Raw genomic sequence first — 23,815 nt, forward strand, 5'->3', positions numbered from 1 at the left:
CTCCCTTATCACTGCTTTATACATCTGACCAAAGGCATCTATTTCCTGTCCTGTGGCTTTAGCTGCATAGCAATTTTTTTAATCTCTTAAGTGAGAGGATTTCTTTGGCAGGACAAACCTACCAGGGCAAGTTTGTCCTATCCTAGAAATACTCACCTCTGAAGGGCAGCCACTGATTTCTGCAACAGACCTGTTGCACGCCGCCGTCTTGGCTGCAAGGCACCCGGACGGACGGCGGATGCGGCACAGAGTGACGCGGCCGGGGACGCTGCCGGGCAGCGTCCCAAGCCTCACTCTGACAGTGAGCGTCGGGACGTTGCCAGGCAACGTTCCCGAGCTTCCGCCCGGCGGCCGCAGACGCACGCACCTGACGTCAGTCAGGTGGCACGAAAATCAAATAAATAGCCGGCGTCTGCTGGGCACAGACGCCGGTTATAGCTTTTTGGCTTTTCAGAGTGTTTGCTCTGCTCAGCTCGCTTCTCCGGTCCCCGAGGCTTCTTAGTTCTCGGTCCCAGGATCCTGTTACAGCCAGTGTCCTTCTGCTGCAGCCAGGGTCCTTCTGCTGCAGCCAGTGTCCAGCTGCATCTAGTGATCTATTTCAGCCAGTGTCCTGCTTCAGCCAGTGTCCTGCTTCAGCCAGTGTCCAGCGTCGGCCAGGATCCTGTATCTGCCAAGCGTTCTTCAATATCCAGAGCCCAGCTTCAGTGCGTGCTTACACTCGGCCCACACCTTCCATCATTCGTGGGTCACGTAAGTGCTCCTGTGGAGCCATGGTCTCTTTTCCTTGTATTCGGTGGCCCGCCGTGGCCGTGCCCCTCCGTGGGTACAGTATTATCTGCACCAGCTGGTCTATCCCTCTTTCTCTTATTCCACCTCCCATTAGTCATCTGTTATATCTTTTAGGCAGGGAGTGCCCCTTTGATTTTCTGTGTTTTGAGTAGTCGCCTCCCCTGTGTGGTATCCTGCTTGGGACTCCTCTTCTGGTCCACTTGTGTCTGTGACTCGGTCGCATCCCGGTTTGGCCAGGTGCCGGCAGTCAGGGGTCTTCTTCCAGCTAGGCCCGGTAGCTAGTGGTCCTTTTGTGCACCCTGTGGCGATCGTTTACCCTTTGTCCTTTCCTAAAGACCTAGCTGCATCGGGGTTGGAGTGGGCTTAACTCGCTCCTTCGGACGCGGTGGCCACAGGTGAAGCCTAGCTCTGCAGGGGTTTACCATCTGCCTCAGGGGCTCAACAGAGTCAGAGTAGCATCCGCTGTGGCCGTCCTAACCGGCGGTCCCGGCTACGGGCTCACGCCTGACCTCCTGCTTTTACCAACCTGCAGTCCCTCCCAAAGTCCTAGGGGACAACATAACAAGACCCTACTCCCTTGGGGCTGTGACTTCAGCAATATTGTTTGAGGGCATATATATATATATATATAGACCTATCTTCCTTTGTCTCAAAATATCTCTCAACTCTTTTCTTTGCCCAAGACTTGGACCAGTTACTCTCCTGTAGCTTCCAGACATCAAATGTTTCCTGAAAACTCACCTGTTTAGACAAACTTATAAAATTCTGGAATATTTGTGTTTTAATTGCCTCTACCCTACTACTATTTTCAAACAATATAATTAACCAACAACCATTGCTGCGTGATTAGGTCACTTAGTCGTATAAAGAATTTTTCCCATTCCGTTCTGTTCTTGAAGGTGCAGGATACTTCCACCCGGAATACTAAGTGGATCTCCTGCACCCTTCTTACTTCCTAGTGGGCTGAGAATCACAGGTCAGTATGGAAGGGCAGGGTTGAATTATGTAAAGAACCCCGCCTCAGAACTGGTCTGCTACATCATTTCTATTTTCCTATACATTCTTGTCTTCCAAGTGGAGCTTGCTTTCTTACAGTTAGGTAAGAGTCAAGACTCAGCTTTGTATTCTGTGTTATGTTTGCTTGCTCTGTGTTGTTTTCTTGTGGTCAATCCCTTTAGAGGACAGTGGTGCATTATTAATAAAGTATAAAAATTATTATTTGTATACATGATAATACACATTATATTCAAACTCCAATGCTCACTCTTGGAGCTTTCTTATCATTGTTACCATGGAAACTTTCCTTTCAAGCTATGTCATTCCACTAAGGCAATAATTTATATGAGTACCCAATGCTGAGAATCCCGACATCCTCTAGGTAAGTATAATAACCCTCCCTACTCGCGGCCTTACTCTCACAGCCTAACCCTGACTGCCCCCTTTGTTCTCCCTCCCTGCAACCTACCCCCCCCCCCCCCCCACACACACACTGTAGTGTAAAACCTACCCCCCCCCCCCCCCTCCCCTCCATACTTGCATTCAGGGTGCCAACAGTTAGGATTCTGGCATAGGAATTGCAAGTGGAGTCAGGATTCCGACACCGATCTTCTCACTAGTGTCAGGATCGTGGCACCAGTATTTCAACTGCTGGCGTCATTAGCATCTGTATGCCAACTACATCTTGAATTAGGAACATAGAGCTAAAGTTTGAGTGGTGGATACGGAATTGTATAAAATTCCATTTTCCGGATGCCTCTTCTATCACTTACCCGGCATCATGGTAGAGCATTTGCCACTATGGGCGATTCCCAATTGTACCTAACTCATGTGCATCTCTACTAGCAGCTCAATGGGCATAACTGGGTTGTGATTGATTGTAGGCAAAGTGTTCTTGATCTTGTAAGCACAATTGTGAGCTATGATGTTTTGTTTTACACGAGAGGATCTGTTTACTGCTGATATGATAATGGCTACTTCCACAATCAGATGGGTGGTGCAGTGCTTCAGCATAGATGTGAACAACTCTTCATACAAGGCAGTATCTGCATTCATTACCATACTTGCAATGCACCCACTTGTGCGCAGTCTGAATTGGCCCCTGACTGAGTGACACAAGAACTGGAGGGCAGGGAGTAGAAGGAAAGCCCCTGCTTAAGCAGACCAGATATCTTTGGCAGTGAATTGGGGTATGGATGAATGGGTCAACCCACATTAGGTTGACAGTACATAGGTTGACCCCATTGGGTCAACATGAACATGGTCAACAGGGTCAAAAGTATGACATGGCAGTTAGGTCGACAGGAGATTTAAATAGATGAGAAGCCGTAATTAAGGTGCTTAAAGTTTACATTAGTAAAGAAACCGTTTAATTGCTATAAGTGTTATATTAAGTGTTACAATAATGATGCCCTTAAGCAGCCCTGTCACACCAAACCAGAAAGGCCCATGCCACAAATCCATTCCTAATACCAGAATTTATCCAGGACTTCCCATTTATAGAGCATATTCCAATATGTAGTCTGCAAATATTAGGACCAGTGCTATTTAAAAACACCCATGAGCAAGTGTGAAGTGCAAGCTGATTGAGTCTATGTCTTCAAGTGTGCGCATGTACACAATATAGAATATATGGTGAGCGGATGGTCTGCACACCCAAATTCTACACATGATAAGATGTGCTACCAGGCTGAGACTTGCAGTGCCACACAGGAGAAAAGAGAAACTGCAAGTGCACACTTAGCACTAGAAACACTAGCAACTAGAACAATTATAAAATCTCCATTAACATGGAGTAAAATTGAGGTCCTTGAGCATGATTTGTGACCAAAAATATGGGTCTACCTACCATGGCCAGGTGACCTCCATCAGGTGGGCCACTAACAATCCTAAGGTCCAAGTCCAGAGCATGGGATCCCCCAGGCCAGCACAAGTGTGTTAGAAAGTGTTATATTGATAATAAGTAGCAACAAAGTGTTAAGGTGCCCATACACGGTGAGATGAACAACGTGCTTTTAGTACTAGATTGCATAGCATCTAGTACAAAACGCATACAATGTGCTACAGCAACGTTCTTTTTGTACTAGATTTGATGCAATCTAGTACTAAAAGCATGGGCTGCACAGACTTTATGTGCTGTGCGATGGGTTGCCCACGGGAGTGTGCATCGCACAGCACCATCACACCATGTACGGGCACCTTTAGACGCGGCCGTGTCCACTGACACGCCCACTTTACGTCATGACACCAGAAAAATTGAATTCCAGCTGTCGAGTTTGTCGGGCTGGGTGAAAACGGGCCTGAAGTCTGACTGTTGGGGCGTTCCGACCGTCAGAATCCTGGTTTGAACACTGCCCTAAGTCTTATACTAATGATGCTCAGATTGCTAGTGTTCATGAGTGTCACATGCATTTTCTTTTTTTTTGTCTGCGTGGCACTACATAGTGCATGTCTATAGGTAAAGAAAACGGTCACTGTTGGAAGGTCATGTTTATTTGACAATGAATCTCAGGAATGCAGCTTGATTGCATTATTACATGGCCACGCCTTATGGTTACAAGAGATCATTACATGAGATTTACAATTTTATAATGGAGTTGTTTATTCTTCATATACAAACACTCTAGTACTTAGTGTAATGGCTGAGCATGCAGTCATTGATGATATGTCATCAACATATGACATAGATGCTGGGAACTGTAATGACACACAGGAGTGCGCATCATTCATAGCGTACACACTGGGTGATATTTGAAAATATATTGTTGTGAAAGTGCCAAAATGAACGATATTGTTTAAAAAAAAATTGATCCAGCCTATATGAACCTTAAGGGGCAGATTTAATTTATTGCAATTTCTTTTCTCTGGTAAAGTGCCCAAAACGAGTCCGTTAGAAACCTATGGGTGGTATAAGCAGAAATACGCATTGGGGTTGCTCGTGCGTGTATCCTGTATCCGGGCAGGAGCAGACAGCAGAACACTTGAAAAAAATAAATAAAAAGCCCAGATGAATAGGAAGCCATTGATTCATCTGTATGGGCTTTTTTTTTTGTCAAGTGCTCTGCTCCTCCCGGCAGCCAGCGTCTTCTCCTGCCCGGCGCCGGGTGCCCTGCTCCTGCTGGCACTGTGAGTTGGCGGGCAACAGCTTCCTCACCTACGCCGCCTCCCCCTGTTCCCTCCGCACGGCTGTCTATTAGCCGGCATCCCCCGCCTGCTGCCATCCCCCACACGGCTCCGGGCTGCACATAAGATTTAGCAAATCTTATGTTCAGCCCGTCCGACCTCCCGACTCCGATCCAATGCTCACGGGACCGCACATCGGATTTGACAGGGTGTCTACAAGTGCAATTTGGGCCGATTTCACGGCCCGATTCATCCGAATCAGGTTAAATTGTGCCCAAATCACATATGTATGTATGGGGGCCTTTAAGTTAATTTATTGAAAATGATTATGGGAGATAACATGTTAACCAGACAAGTAGGGGGAAATTTACTAAAGGAAATTTGTAAAAAAAAAATAGGTGTATTTGTATCCAGAAATACACTTATTTTTTGACATTTACTATCCCAAAAATACGGCTATTCGTATTGATGTGCTATCAATACGAATACGAATTGCCGTATTTTCAGGATAGTAAATGTCAAAAATAAGTGTATTTCTGGATACAAATACACCTATTTTTTACAAATTGCCTTTAGTAAATTTCCCCCGTAGTGTTATCTCCTCCCCCTTTCTCTTCAAAATAGATAATTATCAGTAAAAATAGTATTAACTCATGTGGAGAAAACATGTGCACCATGTTATTTCGTTTTCTGTTGCCATAGAGATAAATCTATTGTACTAAGCAAGGAGATAGAAAAGTAGTGTGACATACTTTTATTCTAGTGACAAGTCCTTTGTCCAATAAGAAATTAGAATCTAAGCAATGCAGGATATTTAACAATATTTGTGTGATTTAATTAGTCATACAGAGGACTGTTTGTTCTGCTACCCTATTTATTACTATCTAATATTAAACAAATATTTTTTTTATTGCTTCTGTATCCTTTTCAGTTTTATGTCCATTTTTGTAACTCTTTTTTTGTTATTTTTTATACAGATGTCATGGCAGTCTCAGTATCGAACCTCAAAGTATCGTCATGTTTTTGGTAAGCCTGCAAACAAGGAGAACTGCTATGATAATGTGCCTATTACAAGAAGCGTTCATGACAACCATTTTTGTGCTGTAAATCCAATTTTTATTGCTGTGGTGACAGAGTGCGCTGGCGGTGGAGCATTCATCGTTATACCCATACAACAGGTATGACCCATCTAGAGATTTAAATTCTGATCTGTTCTCTTGCTCATACAATTATTCGCCTATTTATGTACACTTACATTTTAAGGGGTATATTTATTATTTGCAATGTGACAAAGCTGCTACTTTACACCTAAAGAAAAAAAAAAAAGAATGGTCATTATTTCCATTTTCATTCCAATGCCTAAATCGGGGTACACATCCCGATTTCCCTTGACCTCCTGAAAAAAACAATATAATACATACACAATATGCAATCTTACAAACGACCTCACATTATATTGTGCGTCATTTGGTCATTAACGGTAAGAAAATTGTTGATGATATCATCCGATTGGCCCGCATGTACAGCACATGGGAAGATGCAATGACTGATGCATGCAATAGTGCTGTAACGCAAGACGATATGGACGATTTATCTTTCTGTTTTAGCTCAAAAGGTTAAATCATTTAAAAAATCATCTAACGTGAACCCAGCTGTATAGTTTTATCCACTTGATGATTGAAAATGTTCTCCCCTGAGAGTGAAACACCCAGAGGATGGTACTCCCAGTGCTAATATATATATATAAAATTACAATAATTGCCCATTATAACTTAAATGTACATGGAGATTGCAATAATACTGAGGCTGATCTAGTGCACCTTGCTTATGCCCAAAAAAACAGGAGTAGCTCAGGTGTAAATAATACAAAATTCGGTACTCTTTACCTAGCACGGCGCCCGCGATTACAATCGCGGGCGTCGGGGGTAAAAAATCGCGGGCATCGCGGGCATCGCGGGTAAATCAAAAACGGGTGCGACGCGATGCTCGCGATGCCCGCGATTTTCCCATAGGGATCAATGTTAAAAGTCAGATTGGTCGCGATTTTAGCGTTAATTGGCTCAATGCCCGCGATTTTTACATAGGAAACAATGTTAAATGGGCCACAGAGCCCTAATAGTCCCCCTGAAGTGTGAAATGGCCCCCACAATTTTTAACGCCACCCCACGATCAACGTGAACCCGAAGCGTGGCGAGCGCAGCGAGCCCGCGAGGGGCGGCGGTACGCGTCCTCCGACCTTTTCATACCCCCACTATCCACGTCGGCGTGGAGTTGAGAATAGAATAGTGTGGCGAGCGCAGCGAGCCACCGAGCCCGAAGCGTGGCGAGGGGACGCGGATACCTTCACAGTTATACGCGTCCCCTCATGGGCTTCACAGGTGTCCGTGGCGACGCGGACACCTGTGAAGCCCGCGAGGGGACGCGTTTACCTGTGAAGGTATCCGCGTCCCCTCGCGGGGCTCGCTGCGCTCGCCACGCTTCGGGCTCGGTGGCTCGCTGCGCTCGCCACACTATTCTATTCTCAACTCCACGCCGACGTGGATAGTGGGGGTATGAAAAGGTCGGAGGACGCGTACCGCCGCCCCTCGCGGGCTCGCTGCGCTCGCCACGCTTCGGGTTCACGTTGATCGTGGGGTGGCGTTAAAAATTGTGGGGGCCATTTCACACTTCAGGGGGACTATTAGGGCTCTGTGGCCCATTTAACATTGATTCCTATGTAAAAATCGCGACCAATCTGACTTTTAACACTAAAATCGCGACCAATCTGATTTTTAACATTGGTCCCTATGGAAAATCGCGGGCATCGCATCGCACCCGTTTTTTAGTGCATGCGATGGTCGCGATGGTCGCGATGGGCGCCGTGCTAGGTAAAGAGTACCCAAAATTCAATTTGCTCTCCTATAATGACACCAAAAGTGGTAATGAAATTAAATAATCCTAAAAATAATAACGAATACATATTGTTAATGTGCATTATTTTTATTTACCAATTTTTAGACCTGGAGCCGTACTTGGCAGTGCTTGCTTCTAGTAACAACAATTTTACCCAAGAAGCTTAGGGGCAAATGCAGGCTTTCTATTATTTTTAAAATTCTTTTTTACAGGACACTTGATATCGCTCAGTCAGGAACACTGTAACATAAATTAAAATAAATTATACATTTCAGTACGTCCCCCCCCCATAAATGTAAATCTACACATGTGCAGTTGCTGAGTACAGGGAGCTGTGGTATACATATATAGGCACCCATAAAATAAACACATCTAACATGCGCAGCACAGATGGTGTAATGGTTAGCATTACTGCCTCACAGCGCTGAGGTCATGGGTTCGATCCCCACCGTGGCTCTAACTGTGCAGATTTTGTATATTATGCCCGTGCTTGAGTGGGTTTACTCCGGGTACTTCGGTTTCCTCTTACAATCCAAAAATATACAGATAGGTTAATTGGCTTCCAACAAAAAAATTAACCCTAGAATGTCTGTGTGTGCATGTACATGTGGTAGGGAATATAGATTGTAAGCTCCACTGGGGCAGGGAGTTTTCTAATATTCTCTGTAAAGATCTGCGGAATATGTATGTGCTATATAAGAAACTGTTAATAAATAAATAAACCTAAACTGTTTAAAGTAGGAAGTGTGAAATCCCTGGTAATCTACAAAGTTCTGCTCTGACTTCATGTGATCTGCTTTATCCACCCTGCTACATGATACAGACATATGATCAAATATCATTGACACTTTCTGTCAAAGGAACAGCATATTGAGCATAGGAAAAAAAAAAATATTGTTCTTTTAATCCCATCTTGGCCAAATATTAAATATTAGTACTTTATTTTTTGTTTACGCCAATAGTAGTTTAGCATATGCCATTTTTTTATGTATCAATCCTCCCACGGAGAGGTCTCAGCCAGAATGTAGAGGCACTAGGTTTTGCCGCCCGACACACTGTAGGGTGCCGCTGGTCTCTCACTTTCGGTAAGTCTACCTGTGGTTTCTCAGTGTCACAGATCTGGATACCCGCTATTCAGAAGACACGTTTCCCCCTGGCTGTGGCTTGTTCACTTCTGTGTGTCAATTGTGCCTGTGAAAGAGTCACTATTTAGACTTTACCATGCTGTAGGCACAGGGTGCTACTAATTCATTATTATATGTCTGTGTGTCTATATATTCTATGTATTCCTTTTAATTACTATTCCCCAAACATGTATGTGCACTTGTATATACATGAGCATATGTATGTACTTAGTGTTCATTCTAGCACCCGCCATCTTTGAAAACTCATGTAGTTTCTCTTCCTTGCCTGGGGCGTCGTTGTCTGCTGTGGTGTTTCTAGCACAGGTCTGGTTTGCATATCAGTGCAAATCACAGAACACACTGTGCTAGAAGCACTACCTGCAGACAGCGACACCCCAGGCAGGGAAGAGGAACTACATGGGTTTTCGAAGATGGCGGGTGCTAGAATGAACACTAGCACTGTATGGTCTGTCATGTCTGTTCCACTTTTATAAACCGCCATTTTATAAGTCATCTTTCTCTACTGTTTCTGTGTAACTTCTTTCTGACTCAGGGGAGCACCACCAACCTGTTCATTCTCTTGGAGATGGAGCCCATGGACATTTTCATGGTAGTTGGTTTCTTTATAATTAATTTGGACTGAGTTATAGGTTATTTCCTTTAAACTCACTATGTCCCCTTTCTTTCTCTCCCATATTTTGGAAGATTGCTGAAATGCAAATGGTTAAGCTTGTTGAGCATTTGTGTAATCACTTGACGTTACTATTGTAACTGTGGACTTTTTATTCAAATATATTGGTTTTACTCTGTACTAAACAGGTCTAATGCAAATGTCATTGCAATATTCGTGTATACCTGTGATTTATGCAATGTATAACTGACTTTGTAAGTAAATAATTCAACAAATCTCCATTAACAAAATTGCCTCGGGCTTCTCAGTTGTTAACGTTTCATGATGACTTAATTGTAAAATACAGAGGAAGATGAAATACTGTATGACCGTTAGTAGTTGTAATGTTTCCACAATCTGCTTGCCACGCTGTGGGTCTGCTTGTCATCGTAACATTATAATGACAGAATTATGGTACCTTGCCACTAATAGAAGTTTACTATGACTTGGAAGCGTAGAATTTATGTGGTCTAAGATTTACTGTTTATGAAAAGAAAGCTTTGTTCATGGTCATTATTACCAGTATGATTTAGATGTAGTGGCTACATCATTTTTGCCTGTTTAGGTATAATTATTTGTATTTATATTTATTTATTAACAGTTTCTTATATAGCGCACACATATTCTGAAGCGCTTTACAGAGAATAGTTGAACATTCACATCTGTCCCTTCCCCAGTGGAGCTTACGATCTATATTCCCTACCACATGTACACGCACACACAGTCATTCTAGGGTTAATTTTGTTGGAAGCCAATTGACCTACCAGTATATTTTTGGATTGTGGGAGGAAACAGTCGTACCCGGAGGAAACCCACGCAAGTATGGGAGAATATACAAACTCCACACAGTTAGGGCCATGGTGGGAATTGAACCCATGACCTCAGTGCTGTGAGGCAGTAATGCGAACCATTACACCATCTGTACTGCCCCGCATGCCGGGCTTGCCAAACATTATTTGAATCACAGCACCCTGGAGTATCAGTATTTTTCACGGCACTCCTAGGACAAAAGTTTCTAATTGAGAAATTAATTAACCCCTTCCTGACACAGCATGTTTTTGCCTTCCTGACAGAGCCCTTTTTTTCAAATCTGACATGTATCACTTAAGTGGGGATAACTTTTTTTTGCTTTTACTTATCCCAGTGATTTTGAGATTGTTTTTTCGTGACACATTGTACTTCAAGTTAGTGGTAAATTTTCGTCGATACAGTCTGTGTTTTTTTGTGAAAAATACCAAAATGTCGGAAAAAAATGGAAAATTTAGCAATTTGCAAAATGTTAAATTTTCTGCTTGTGAGACAAATAATCATACCACTCAAAATAGTTAATAACTAACATAGACCATATGTCTACTTTATGTTTCCATCATTATTTCAACTTCCTTTTAATTTTTTTGGACACTAGGAGGCTTGCAATATGAATAGCAAATTCTCAAATTTTCAAGAAAATTTCAAACACTGATTTTTTTAGGGACCAGTTCAGTTCTGATGTGACTTTGAGGGACTTGTATGTGAGACACCCCCATAAATGATGCCATTTCAAAAACTGCACCCCTCACAGTATTCAAAACAGCATTTTGGAAGTTTGTTAACCCTTTAGGTGTTTCACAGGAATTAAAACAAAGTGTAGGTGAAATTTCAAAATTTCTTTTTTTTTGCAGATTTGCAATTTTAATACATTTTTCTAAGGAACACCGTAGATTTTACTAGAGAAATGTGACTAAAAATTGATTCCCCCAATTCTTTTGTTTTCATAAATATCCTATATGTGGCCCTAGTGTGCACGTTGACCAAACTACAGGCTTCATAATAGAAGGAGCACCTACTTGATTTTGGAGCCTCCTTTTCATGAGATTATTTTTTAGGCACCATGTAGGTTTCTAGGCACCATAAGATGCTAAAATTTAGGAACCCCCCCACAAGTGACCCCATTTTGCAAACTACACCCCTCAGGGAATTCATCTAGGGGTATAGTGTACATTTCAAACCCCCAGGGGTTTCACCAATTGTGGTACAACTGGGCAGTGAAAATGAAAAATTAAATTTTTTACACAAAAATGCAGTTCTGGCTCAAAAGTTTTCATTTTCACAAGGAATGAAGGAAACAAAGCACCCCAAAATCTGTGCCCCAATTTCTCCCAAGTACGGCAATGCCTCACATGTGACCAAAAAATACCATTTGGGTGCATGGCAGGACTCAGAAGGGAAGGAGTGATTTTGGGATTTTGCAGCTCAGATTCTGGTGGAATGTTGGTGGGTGCTATGTCGCATTAGCAAGACCCCCCAAGCACCAATACAGTGGAACCCCCCCACAAGTGACCCCATTTTGCAAACTACACCCCTCAGGGAATTCATCTAGGGGTATAGTGTACATTTCATACCCCCAGGGGTTTCACCAATTTTGATACAACTGGGCTGTGCAAATGAAAAATTACATTTTTTACACAAAAATGCAGTTCTGGCTCAAAATTTTTCATTTTCACAAGGAATGAAGGAGACAAAGCACCTCAAAATCTGTGCCCCAATTTCTCCCGAGTACGGCAATGCCTCACATGTGACCAAAAAATACCATTTGGGTGCATGGCAGGACTCAGAAGGGAAGGAGTGATTTTGGGATTTTGCAGCTCAGATTCTGGTGGAATGTTGGTGGGTGCTATGTCGCATTAGCAAGACCCCCCCAAGCACCAATACAGTGGAACCCCCCCACAAGTGACCCCATTTTGCAAACTACACCCCTCAGGGAATTCATCTAGGGGTATAGTGTACATTTCATACCCCCAGGGGTTTCACCAATTTTGATACAACTGGGCTGTGCAAATGAAAAATTAAATTTTTTACACAAAAATGCAGTTCTGGCTCAAAATTTTTCATTTTCACAAGGAATGAAGGAGACAAAGCACCTCAAAATCTGTGCCCCAATTTCTCCCGAGTACGGCAATGCCTCACATGTGACCAAAAAATACCATTTGGGTGCATGGCAGGACTCAGAAGGGAAGGAGTGATTTTGGGATTTTGCAGCTCAGATTCTGGTGGAATGTTGGTGGGTGCTATGTCGCATTAGCAAGACCCCCCAAACACCAATACAGTGGAACCCCCCACAAGTGACCCCATTTTGCAAACTACACCCCTCAGGGAATTCATCTAGGGGTATAGTGTACATTTCATACCCCCAGGGGTTTCACCAATTTTGATACAACTGGGCTGTGCAAATGAAAAATTACATTTTTTACACAAAAATGCAGTTCTGGCTCAAAATTTTTCATTTTCACAAGGAATGAAGGAGACAAAGCACCCCAAAATCTGTGCCCCAATTTCTCCCGAGTACGGCAATGCCTCACATGTGACCAAAAAATACCATTTAGGTGCATGGCAGGACTCAGAAGGGAAGGAGTGATTTTTGGATTTTGCAGCTCAGATTCTGGTGGAATGCTGGTGGGTGCTATGTCGCATTAGCAAGACCCCCCAAGCACCAATACAGTGGAACCCCCCCACAAGTGACCCCATTTTGCAAACTACACCCCTCAGGGAATTCATCTAGGGGTATAGTGTACATTTCATACCCCCAGGGGTTTCACCAATTTTGATACAACTGGGCTGTGCAAATGAAAAATTACATTTTTTAACACAAAAATGCAGTTCTGGCTCAAAATTTTTTATTTTCACAAGGAATGAAGGAGACAAAGCACCCCAAAATCTGTGCCCCAATTTCTCCCAAATACGGCAATGCCTCATGTGTGACCAAAAAGTGGCAGGACTCAGAAGGGAAGGAGTGATATTTGGATTTTGCAGCACAAATTCTGGTGGAATGTTGGTGGGTTCTATGTCGCATTAGCAAGACCCCCAAAGCACCAATACAGTGGAACCCCCCCACAAGTGACCCCATTTTGCAAACTACACCCCTCAGGGAATTCATCTAGGGGTATAGTGTACATTTCATACCCCCAGGGGTTTCACCAATTTTGATACAACTGGGCTGTGCAAATTAAAAATTAAATTTTTTAACACAAAAATGCAGTTCTGGCTCAAAATTTTTCATTTTCACAAGGAATGAAGGAGACAAAGCACCCCAAAATCTGTGCCCCAATTTCTCCCGAGTACGGCAATGCCTCATGTGTGACCAAAAAGTGGCAGGACTCAGAAGGGAAGGAGTGATATTTGGATTTTGCAGCACAAATTCTGGTGGAATGTTGGTGGGTGCTATGTCGCATTAGCAAGACCCCCAAAGCACCAATACAGTGGAACCCCCCCACAAGTGACCCCATTTTGCAAACTACACCCCTCAGGGAATTCATCTAGGGGTATAGTGTACATTTCAAACCCCCAGGGGTTTCACCAATTTTGATACAACTGGGCAGTGAAAATGAAAAGTTACATTTTTTACACAAAAATGCAGTTCTGGCTCAAAATTTTTCATTTTCAGAAGGTATGAAGGAGAAAAAGCACCCCAAAATCTGTGCCCCAATTTCTCCCGAGTACGGCAATGCCTCACATGTGACCAAAAAATACCAGTTGGGTGCATGGCAGGACTCAGAAGGGAAGGAGTGATTTTTGGATTTTGCGGCTCAGATTCTGGTGGAATGAATGGTGGGTGCTATGTGGCATTAGCAAGACCCCCGAAGCACGGTGAAATTATGAACCTAATAATCCATAGATGTGTGGTATATTTTAAAACACTCCTTTATACATAGGCCGGGTTTGTCGGGGCAAGTGTCACACTGGAAAATAGTTTGCTTTCTTATTCCCTTTTTATAGCAAACTTTGCACCTTTTTTGTGTCCTGCCCTTTTTTCCAGTGGAGGGGATTTTATCAGGAAAATGCTGCCCTGGTACAATACGGGGGCCAGTACTAGAAGTACTGGGGCCCTCTGCCTGCTGGTTCCCAAATATTAGGCCCTTTATGACTTCCTCTTGAAAGTGCATAAATGTCCCTCTCTGGCCGGTAGAACGGAATAGCACGTAAGCGTTATACAGTGCCATCTGGATGATATACACGGCCAGCTTCTTGTACCAGATTTTTGTTTTCCGCAGGGCACTGTACGGCTTCAGTACCTGATCTGAAAGATCCACTCCGCCCATGTACCTATTGTAATCCAGGATACAATTAGGTTTTGAGGTGTGGGTACTGGTACCTCGTACAGGGACGGAGGTGGTACTGTCTCCGTGAATTGTTGTCAGTATAAGGACATCCCTCTTGTCCTTATATTTGACCAACAACATATTTTCGGTGCATATTCCCCTGCTTTCACCCCTTCTCATTACTTGGGCAATGTGCGTTTTTGGGAGGCCTCTTTGGTTCTTGCGCACAGTACCGCAAGCTGCTGTACCTCTTGAACCAAGGGCCTTAAACAGGGGGATGCTAGTGTAAAAGTTATCCACATAGAGGTGATAACCTTTATCCAGGAAGGGGTGCACTAAATCCCAGACAATTTTTCCACTAACACCTACGAGGGAGGGGGGGCATTCTGGCGGTTCAATTCTTGAATCCTTCCCTTCATATACCCTAAACATGTGGGTGTACCCTGAGGTGCTTTCACACAGCTTATACATTTTTATGCCATACCTTGCCCTCTTACTGGGAAGGTACTGGCGGAATTTAACCCTTCCTTTAAAATGTATAAGGGACTCGTCAATACAAATAAATTTTTCAGGGATGTACATCTCTGCAAATTTGGCACTGAAATGATCAATGACCGGCCTGACTTTGAATAGCCGGTCAAAGGTGGGATCATCTCTGGGTGGGCACTGTGCATTATCGTTGTAATGCAAAAATTTAAGGATCATCTCAAAACGAGCCCGAGTCATGGCCATACGGTAAAATGGGGTGCTGTACAGAACATCTGTACTCCAATATTGCCTAATTTCTGGCTTTTTTACTATGCCCATATGAAACACCAGACCCCAAAACGTCATCATCTCTACTGCATCTACAGGGGTCCACCTAGCAAATGATAACGTGGGGTTTTGAGCAATAAACTGCTGGGCATATAAATTAGTTTGGTCCACCATTAAATTTATAAAATCATCAGAGAAAAATAATTTGAAAAAGTCAATTTCTCTGAGACCTGTGGAATCAAATTGGATTCCTGGCATGGCCAAAAACTCAGGAACCTGGGGCTCAAAATTGTCTGGTGGTGGGGTCCATACGAGATCAATTATTGGGGGGGGGGGTCTCAGCTGCTCTACGGGGGCGTCTTTGAGGGGGTCCCTCATCACCAGAGGAGGAAGAGGAGCTTAAGACGAATCCTTCAAATTCCACGCTTGCCTCACTGGCTGTGTCAGAGTCAGAGGCAAGCATGGCATATGCCTCCTCCGCTGAATACATTCTTCTGGATGACTGGGATGACATTTGGGATGCCATTTTTATTTTTGTGTTACTGGTAGTGAAATGTTTCAACACGTGTATAGTGTAGGGGGGGGTACAAACTTTATTTCAACCCGGGGGGTATGTAGTGTGTAGTGTGTATGTAGTGCAGAAAAAAAAAATACTTTATACAGGAATTTGATCCCAATAAAAAAAAAAAAAAAATTGAAGGGGTTAAAAAAAAAAAAAATTGAAGGGGTTAAAAAAAAAAAAAAAAAAAAAGGTCCTGCGCCAAAAATTGAGCACAGATGTTGGTCAGTAACGTCCGTCACTGAACAGCGCTTAAAGGCAACAGGAATTTGATAAAAAAAAAAAAAATAGATCAACCCTGTGCCGAAAAAGCTGATCAGTGATGTACGTCACTGATCAGCGCACAGTGGCCACAGGACACCCACAAAATCACAGTGTGTGTAAAAAAAAAATTAAAAAAAGACCCCACAGCACCCTCAAAAAAAAAAAAAGGTGATCAGTGATGCGACACTGATTACCAGTGAGGGGCAGCAGGTGCACAACCTTTGGTGCAACTGACAGTGCAACTGGCAGCAACTGACAGGTATATATAAAAAAAAAAAACCTCTGCACCCCCAAAAAGTTGCTGATCACCTCAGATATAGTGATCAGCACAAAAGGCGGGGGCAGCAGACACAAAATATAGCATTCTCTATCACTCTCTGTCACTATCTCTCTCTATCTCTCTATCTCTCACTATCTATCACTCTATGACACTGCAGCAGCAGCACTGACAGTTATATATATGAAAAATAACCCCTGCACCCCCAAAAAGTTGCTGGGGGTGCACAAAAGGGGGGCAGCAGACACAAAATATAGCAGTCTCTATCACTCTCTGTCACTATCTCTCTCTATCTCTCTATCTCTCACTATCTATCACTCTATGACACTGCAGCAGCAGCACTGACAGGTATATATATATAAAAAAAAAAACCTGCGCCCCCAAAAAGTTGCTGATCAGTTAATTTATACTGATCAGCACAAAAGGGGGGGCAGCAGTCAGTTATATAAAAAATATATAGCACAATCTGTCACTATCTCTCTATCTCTCTCTATCTCTCTATCTATAACTCTATCACACTGCAGCAGCACAAAATATAGCACTCTCTGTCACTAGCCCTCTCTATCTCTCTCTATCTCTCTCTCTCTATCTCTCTATCTATCTATATCTCGATGACACTGCAGCAGCACAACACAGCACAACACAGCACAGGAAGTCACAAGAAGTAGCAAGATCCAGGCAGTGATCAGGTAAGTATTTTGCAAGGTTCAGGTCAGTATACTGCGGCAGCTAGGCACGGTGACCGCACTGCATGCAATTCCAGACCGGAATGGCGTCTGCAGTGCAGTCACCGTTAGTTTAAACCCCCCTCCATGGCTGTGATTGGTTCGTCGGTCCGACGAACCAATCACGGCCTTTGGGGGCGGGCGGGGTGAGGTGGGGTGACACCAGTGTCACCCTTACACCCCGCGGTGATTGGTGCTGTACTTTACAGCACCAATCACCTCCGATCCCTGTGTCACCGGCGAACGTTATTCGCCGGTGACACAGAAAACGCTGTGAATGGCTGTTCACACTGAACAGCCAATCACAGCGATCGCCGACGGGGGGGCCGCATCGCAGCCCCCCCTGGGCATGCAGGGACATGTCTGCTGTCAGGGACAGCAGACATGTTTAAACTGTCACTGCGTCTATAGACGCGGTGGCAGTTAAATGGCATGACGTACATTTATGCCATGTGTCGGGAAGTACTTCCCGACCATGACGTAAATGTACGTCAAATGTCGGGAAGGGGTTAAGAATATTAAATGAAGTATATTGTGCTTATAAGTCACCCTTAGGGGGGTATTCAATCCCACCAGTAACAGTCCGAATTGTCAAGCATTTTTTTTTTTTTTCGTTTTGCTCGACATGAAACTTTAGCTCGACAAGTCGAGTTCTCGCCTATTCAAACTATAATTTCAATCCCACCAGTCACAGTCCGAATTTTCAAACATTTGCATTTATTTTTCTCATTTTGCTTGACTGAAAATTTAACTTGACAAGTCGAGTTCTCCCCTAGAGAGGAAAGTGGAAATTGTGTCAGATATAGGCCTCCATTTTTGTAATCAATGATAAAAAAGTAAATATCTTGTTAAAATTCTCTTATAAAAACAATTTCCAAATCAGCAGACTGCACAATGCTGGTATCTCCCTGAAGTCTCAGTACAGGAGTGAGAGCGCTGAGGTAAACAGAGTGCATTGTGGGAGAAGTAAACAAAACAATGGCAACAACATACGTTGAATCCTGGGTAATTCTGCCCCAGCATGGATACAAGTGACCTAAACATAAGTCTTTGGTCAAACCAGAAGTAGACACAAATAGACATGTATACAGAAGACTTTCAATGGGCAAAATCTAGCACAGTGAACATGAAAGGTGAGCAGAAAAAAGTTAATAATTTTTATATGGCAAATGGAATAATTTAAACAAATGCACAATAATACAAGCTGGAAACTGATGCTGACAATGGAATAAAGCATACCATATAAACATGGAGCAAATGTAAAATGAAACAAAAGAGGAATATTTAGCAAAATATCACAAAGACAGAAGTCAAGTTACAAACATTAGGGAATCCTGCATATACACTTAACACAATTTTTGCACATGCAACAAGAGAAACTCTGTCACGACAGAAAGAATTGTCGAGTTAATTTTGAGGGAAGAGTGATTTCAAACAGTTGAGGTCAGGTGTACTCTGACATTGAGTAAGATGCAGGGATTATCTGGACAGATTTTACCCAATGTTCAACTTGACAGTCGAGGAAACCGAAAACCAAATCAGGCGAGCTCTGCTCGACAAGTCGAGAAAACTAGACAATGAATAGGCGACCTCATAAAAAACCAAACTCTCGTCAAGAAAACAACAAAGCTCGCCAAAAATAACGAGCTCGACAGACATTGAATACCCCCTTTAGGCTCAGTTGTGTGGTGAGGGACAGGGTGAACTTGTTTGTCCACATATTTTATGATTGGCAGCCACTACCTCTGGTTTTACTTTACACAATTGTTTGTAGAATATGTGTTTGTGGATATGCCAGTATGGACCTGATTCTTAGTCTAGAATAGTAGCGGCTGCCCTTTCTCTTTTGCTGCAGTTACATGCGTGAGTGTATGCTAATGCAGCTGCACAGCCCTACCCTGGTTCGCATCTAAGCTTCCAAATGTGCAAGGACTGAGATGCCCACTGGCAGCAGTTATAGATGCTGCATTGCTATCTGTTGCATTTATAAACAGACCATCTACCTAACTTGCACTAGTCCTATGTAAGGTGCAGTTAATACATTTTAAGCAACACTCCCATAAGTTGTAATAGCTCATGCATCTTTTCAGCGATCTTGTAAGCTCCTAGTTAGAATCAAAGAACACCCTTCCATTTTCACTACTGTGCATCTATATTGTTTCTGTGACTCTGTTTGGACAAAATGTGTGTGTGTTTGTGTGTGTGTGTGTGTGTGTATGTGTTGTGTAACTTGGGGGGTTGGGGTATCCTTAATGAAGAATGCAAAAACTTAATACCAGTTAATATAGGCCATCTGCCTGTGGGTTTTCTGATTGATAGCTCTACATTAAAAGATAGACAGGTCCACCCCAAGTGGTTAAATATCAAAATTTTGTCAGATAAAAGGTAGACTTTTCAAAAGGTTGACGGGCTGAAAAGGTTGACATGAAAATGATTGACACAAGTTTTGGATTTTTCATCCTTTATTTACTTTTTCACCATTTACTATTCATGTGGACCATAATTGGGAATCGTAACCTTGCCCACATCATGGCATGATAGGTACACATTTCCACAGTGAAACATACAAAATGACAGAAAAAAACCTTGTGCCGACCATTTTTTTGATGACCATTTTTATGTCGTTTTTTTTTGTGCCTGTCAAGCTCATGATGCTGTTGACCTTTTTCATGTCAACTATTTGGAGTTGACCTATTAGATGTCAATTGACTGTCAATCTTTTTACTGTAGATCTATTGAATCGCACCCCCTCCCCCCTGAACTATTCAAGTCTTTTGCATAGCCCGCCTTCAAAAAGTAATCTTTGAGTAATGCAATAGTGCACATGCACAGCATAGCCAGATTAAGGGGGGTGCTCAGGGGGTACTTTGAGGGTGGTGCTCAGGGGGGTACAGCCCCCTCCCCCCCCCCATACCTGCTGATGTTAGTCAGGGACGCATTTGAGGAAGTTCACAGACCTCGTCATGCTGGCAGCTTCAGTCAGGGCTGCCAACAGGGGGGTGCTGTGGGTACAGCTGTCCCAGGCCCCGGCCTCTGGAAGGGCCTGGGCAGCTCATTTTACCCACCGCAACCCCTCCTTCCTCGACTGCCTTCGCTGTGCTGCCTGTTTCTTCAATGCAGGATGCCGGCGGATAATTAAAATGCTGCACCAGCTTTTGAGCCAATCAGAGCTTGTGTACCGTTAGCCAATCAGAGCGGCTGCGGATACATGAGGTCTGATTGGCTCACCAGCCGGTGCAGCATTTTAATTGGCTACCGGCGTCCTGCATTGAAGAAGCTTGAGTTGGGCGGTAAGTGAATGGAGGGGGGAGATGAGGGGGGGGGGGGGGCTGGACTGAATCAGTCCAGGGCCCCAGAATTCCTAATGGCAGCCCTGGCTTCAGTTGTTCCTCCCCCATTTGCTGCTGGATTGGGTCAGTGGCAGATGCACAGGGGACTGATTGGGCCATAAACAATTAACTGCTAACATTACTGAGCAGCACTCTATTCATCCAGGCTGTGACAGACCCTACAATCAATCTTAGATGCTCATGGCTCAATCATTGCTTTGCTGTGAGGACCTTAGATTGATTGTAATGGCTGCCACAGTCAGTGCTGAACAATGTACAAGACCCTGCATCACTGTAGGTGCAGCAGATGGATTTGTAGTTGCTAAATTCTAGTGGGCTAAAGGACCTTCCACACACAGGGGGAGGAGCAAGGCCCAGGGGCTTGCTCCTTCACTATCCATGCCACCACTGGTTGCCTTTCACTCGCCACTGTGCCTGAAGCGTGGTGAGCAAAGCGAGGCCGCGAGGGTCCGTTTGAGTCCCTTATTCCGGCCTTGCTCCTCCTCTCTCCGCCCCCTCTCCTCCCCTGTCACTGTCACTTAGCCCACTTGAATTTAAACCTAACCCAGATGGATTATGTGTGAGGGGACCTACTTCTGGATCCTGCCTGCCACCATGTGCATCAGCAAGGTGCTACATGCTGTGACTGGTGGCAGCCTGCATCTTCACCAGTGACAGTATGTGGGAAGTGTATTTGCAAACCTGGTCTTTCTCCTTTCTCCCAATCTATCTCCCCTTCTCTCTCTTCCCTCATTCTGTGACAGGAGCCCCTGAAAGGGTGGAATGAACAATGACGTACCTGGATCGAGTGACAGCAGTGGATTCTGGGTTTCTTCACGGCCCTTGTTAGCTGACAAAAGACACAGAAGGCAGGGGATAGGACACCCCGGGGAGGACCCACAAAGAAAAGAGGGAAACCACGGCTAGCAGCAATGAATATTTATTAATAGGAGACGTAGTGCAATTGCTGCAATACTATTCAAGTATTTGTGCAAACATCAAACAAGAAAAAGACATGTAAATATTCCTGTCAGAATTGAGTAGCCAATGACCACATCAGTAATACTCAATGGCCATGCTGCAGTGGTCATTTACCATCTCTTACCAAAAGACAACAACATACACCTGTTGCATATAAGATGACTTTGCATAATGACTTCAGAAAGATATTGCAATAGAACGAAGTTAAAGAAGATGATCTGAGAAAGAATGATACCAATGAAGATAAGACTGTCACTTAAACACTCTACTGCAACTAAAATGCTTTACCACAAAATGTCCGGCAGGTGGCGCTACACCTTTTACATAAGCATGTTAAACTGTAGATGCAACACAGTTCCTGAGGGTGAATAAAGGTCCCATGAAGAACAAGTCCTCACTAGTGAATTAGGGCCCTATTTTAGTGTGCACACTACTACTCAATAGACCAATAAGGTTAACGGTCCTCACAGGAGGGACAGGCGAGCCCCTGTTACCTAGGCAAACTCCCTGTTGGAAAGATATAGGGCTAACCTCAATAAAACAATAGCCTCTGCGATGGGATCCATGGCTCTGCAAGCGGCCAGTAATATCGATGGAGTCAGTGGCCCTGCAAGCGGCTGTTTAGGAGCAGGGCTTGAGGGGTGTTGGAGGGTTCCTTTCGGCTGGGGCAATATAATTGTTGAGTAGCCAGGGTATGCGGGGTCCTGATGCCTCAATACCCTATGGAGGCACTTTTTATTAGAGCGCAGCAAAGCACAGGAGGGTAAAGGGTGGCAATGGCCCGGCAGACAGGTCCTTAGAGGTAGGCCGGCTCTGAGTAACAGTGTCCCGGGTGCAAGGGACCTGATGTACTGTGGTGGTGGGTGACAGGGGGCAAGAGGCAGCGTCCCTGGAGTGGGGTCTGCGTACCTGATGTTACACGCTGCACAGCTCTGCAGACTCATCACCTCTGACCTCTCTTGGCGCACTCCCCAGCCAGCCAATCAGGAGCATGGCAGGCTCCTTTCACGTGAAAGGGAGCTGGGGCACTGCTGGGTCTGTTAACCCCTTCTGCTCCAGGTAACCCTTCATGCCCCAGTCCATGGGGGTACCACAATACCTCTCTCTTTCTCTCTCTCTCAGGCCTGTAAGTTTGGCGGAACGGGGTGGTACGGCGTACCGCTAAGATATATTCTGCCAGTACCCCGTACCGCCATAAAGCACTATACGGAAATGCTATCACTGTGCATGCGCAGGATCACGTGGTGATGTGCGTGCCGCACAGGACGGGTCCCGGGAGTCTCCAAAGCTGCGGCAGTCAGTTCTGACTGACTGCGGCGGCAGAAGAGGAGGAGGAGAACATGGCTGAGGCGCCGCGCAGCCTGACTCAGCACCCCGGATGGGAGTCAGCCATGGCATCCTCTGACTCTGGCAGTAGCCGCCACTGTCTCCGGGAGGACGGCGGGACACGTGACAGGGCGCCCAGTGCTTGTAGGCTGGATGGATGTAAACTAATGTAAGTTCTCTCCTCTTATGCTCATCTGTCTCCTCTCAACAATAGCTGCCTTTCATTTGATTTAACCACAGATGGCTGGGGGCTGCAGCTGCTGCTCAGTCACAGAAGTCTTGAGGATGGGGACAGCCTGGATGGATGTAAATTAATGTAACTACGCTATCTGGCACTGTGGGGGCATATATTTGTGGCACTATGGGGGCATATCTGGCACCGTGGGGGCATATCTGGCACCGTGGGAGCATATCTGGCACTGTGGGGGCATATCTGGCACTGTGGGGGCATATCTGGCACTGTGGGGGCATATCTGGCACTGGGGGCATACTTAGCACTGTGGGGGCATATGTGTGGCACTGTGGGGGCATATCTGGCACACCTAGAACTGTGGGGGCATATGTGTGGCACTGTGGGGGCATATCTGATACTGTGGGGGCATATCTGGCACTGGGGGCATACTTAGCACTTTGGGGCCATATGTGTGGCACTGTAGGGGCATATGAGTGGCACTGTGGGAGCAAATCTGGCACTGGAGGCATACCTAGAACTGTGGGGGCATATGTGTGGCACTGTGGGGGCATATCTGGTACTGTGGGGGCAAATCTGGCACTGGGGCCATACTTAGCACTGTGGGGCCATATGTGTGGCACTGTAGGGGCATATGAGTGGCACTGTGGGAGCATATCTGGCACTGGGGGCATACCTAGCACTGTGGGGGCATATATGTGTGGCACTGTGGGGGCATATATGTGTGGCACTGTGGGGG

General features: G+C 44.6%; 1 protein-coding gene across 2 annotated transcripts in view; it reads left to right on the forward strand.

The window, feature by feature from the left end:
- CORO2A (coronin 2A) overlaps nucleotides 1–23,815 on the forward strand; it is a 154,129-nt gene that overhangs the window by 67,362 nt on the left and 62,952 nt on the right. For both annotated transcript variants that reach the window (XM_083179611.1, XM_083179616.1), the window contains exon 2: nucleotides 5,886–6,086. In XM_083179611.1, the coding sequence (XP_083035737.1) occupies nucleotides 5,886–6,086 (201 nt within the window). The remainder of the gene's footprint in view (nucleotides 1–5,885; nucleotides 6,087–23,815) is intronic.

The sequence above is a fragment of the Crinia signifera genome, chromosome 1 (genome assembly GCF_055691185.1).
Source record: "Crinia signifera chromosome 1, ASM5569118v1, whole genome shotgun sequence".
Classification (NCBI taxonomy): Eukaryota; Metazoa; Chordata; class Amphibia; order Anura; family Myobatrachidae; genus Crinia; species Crinia signifera.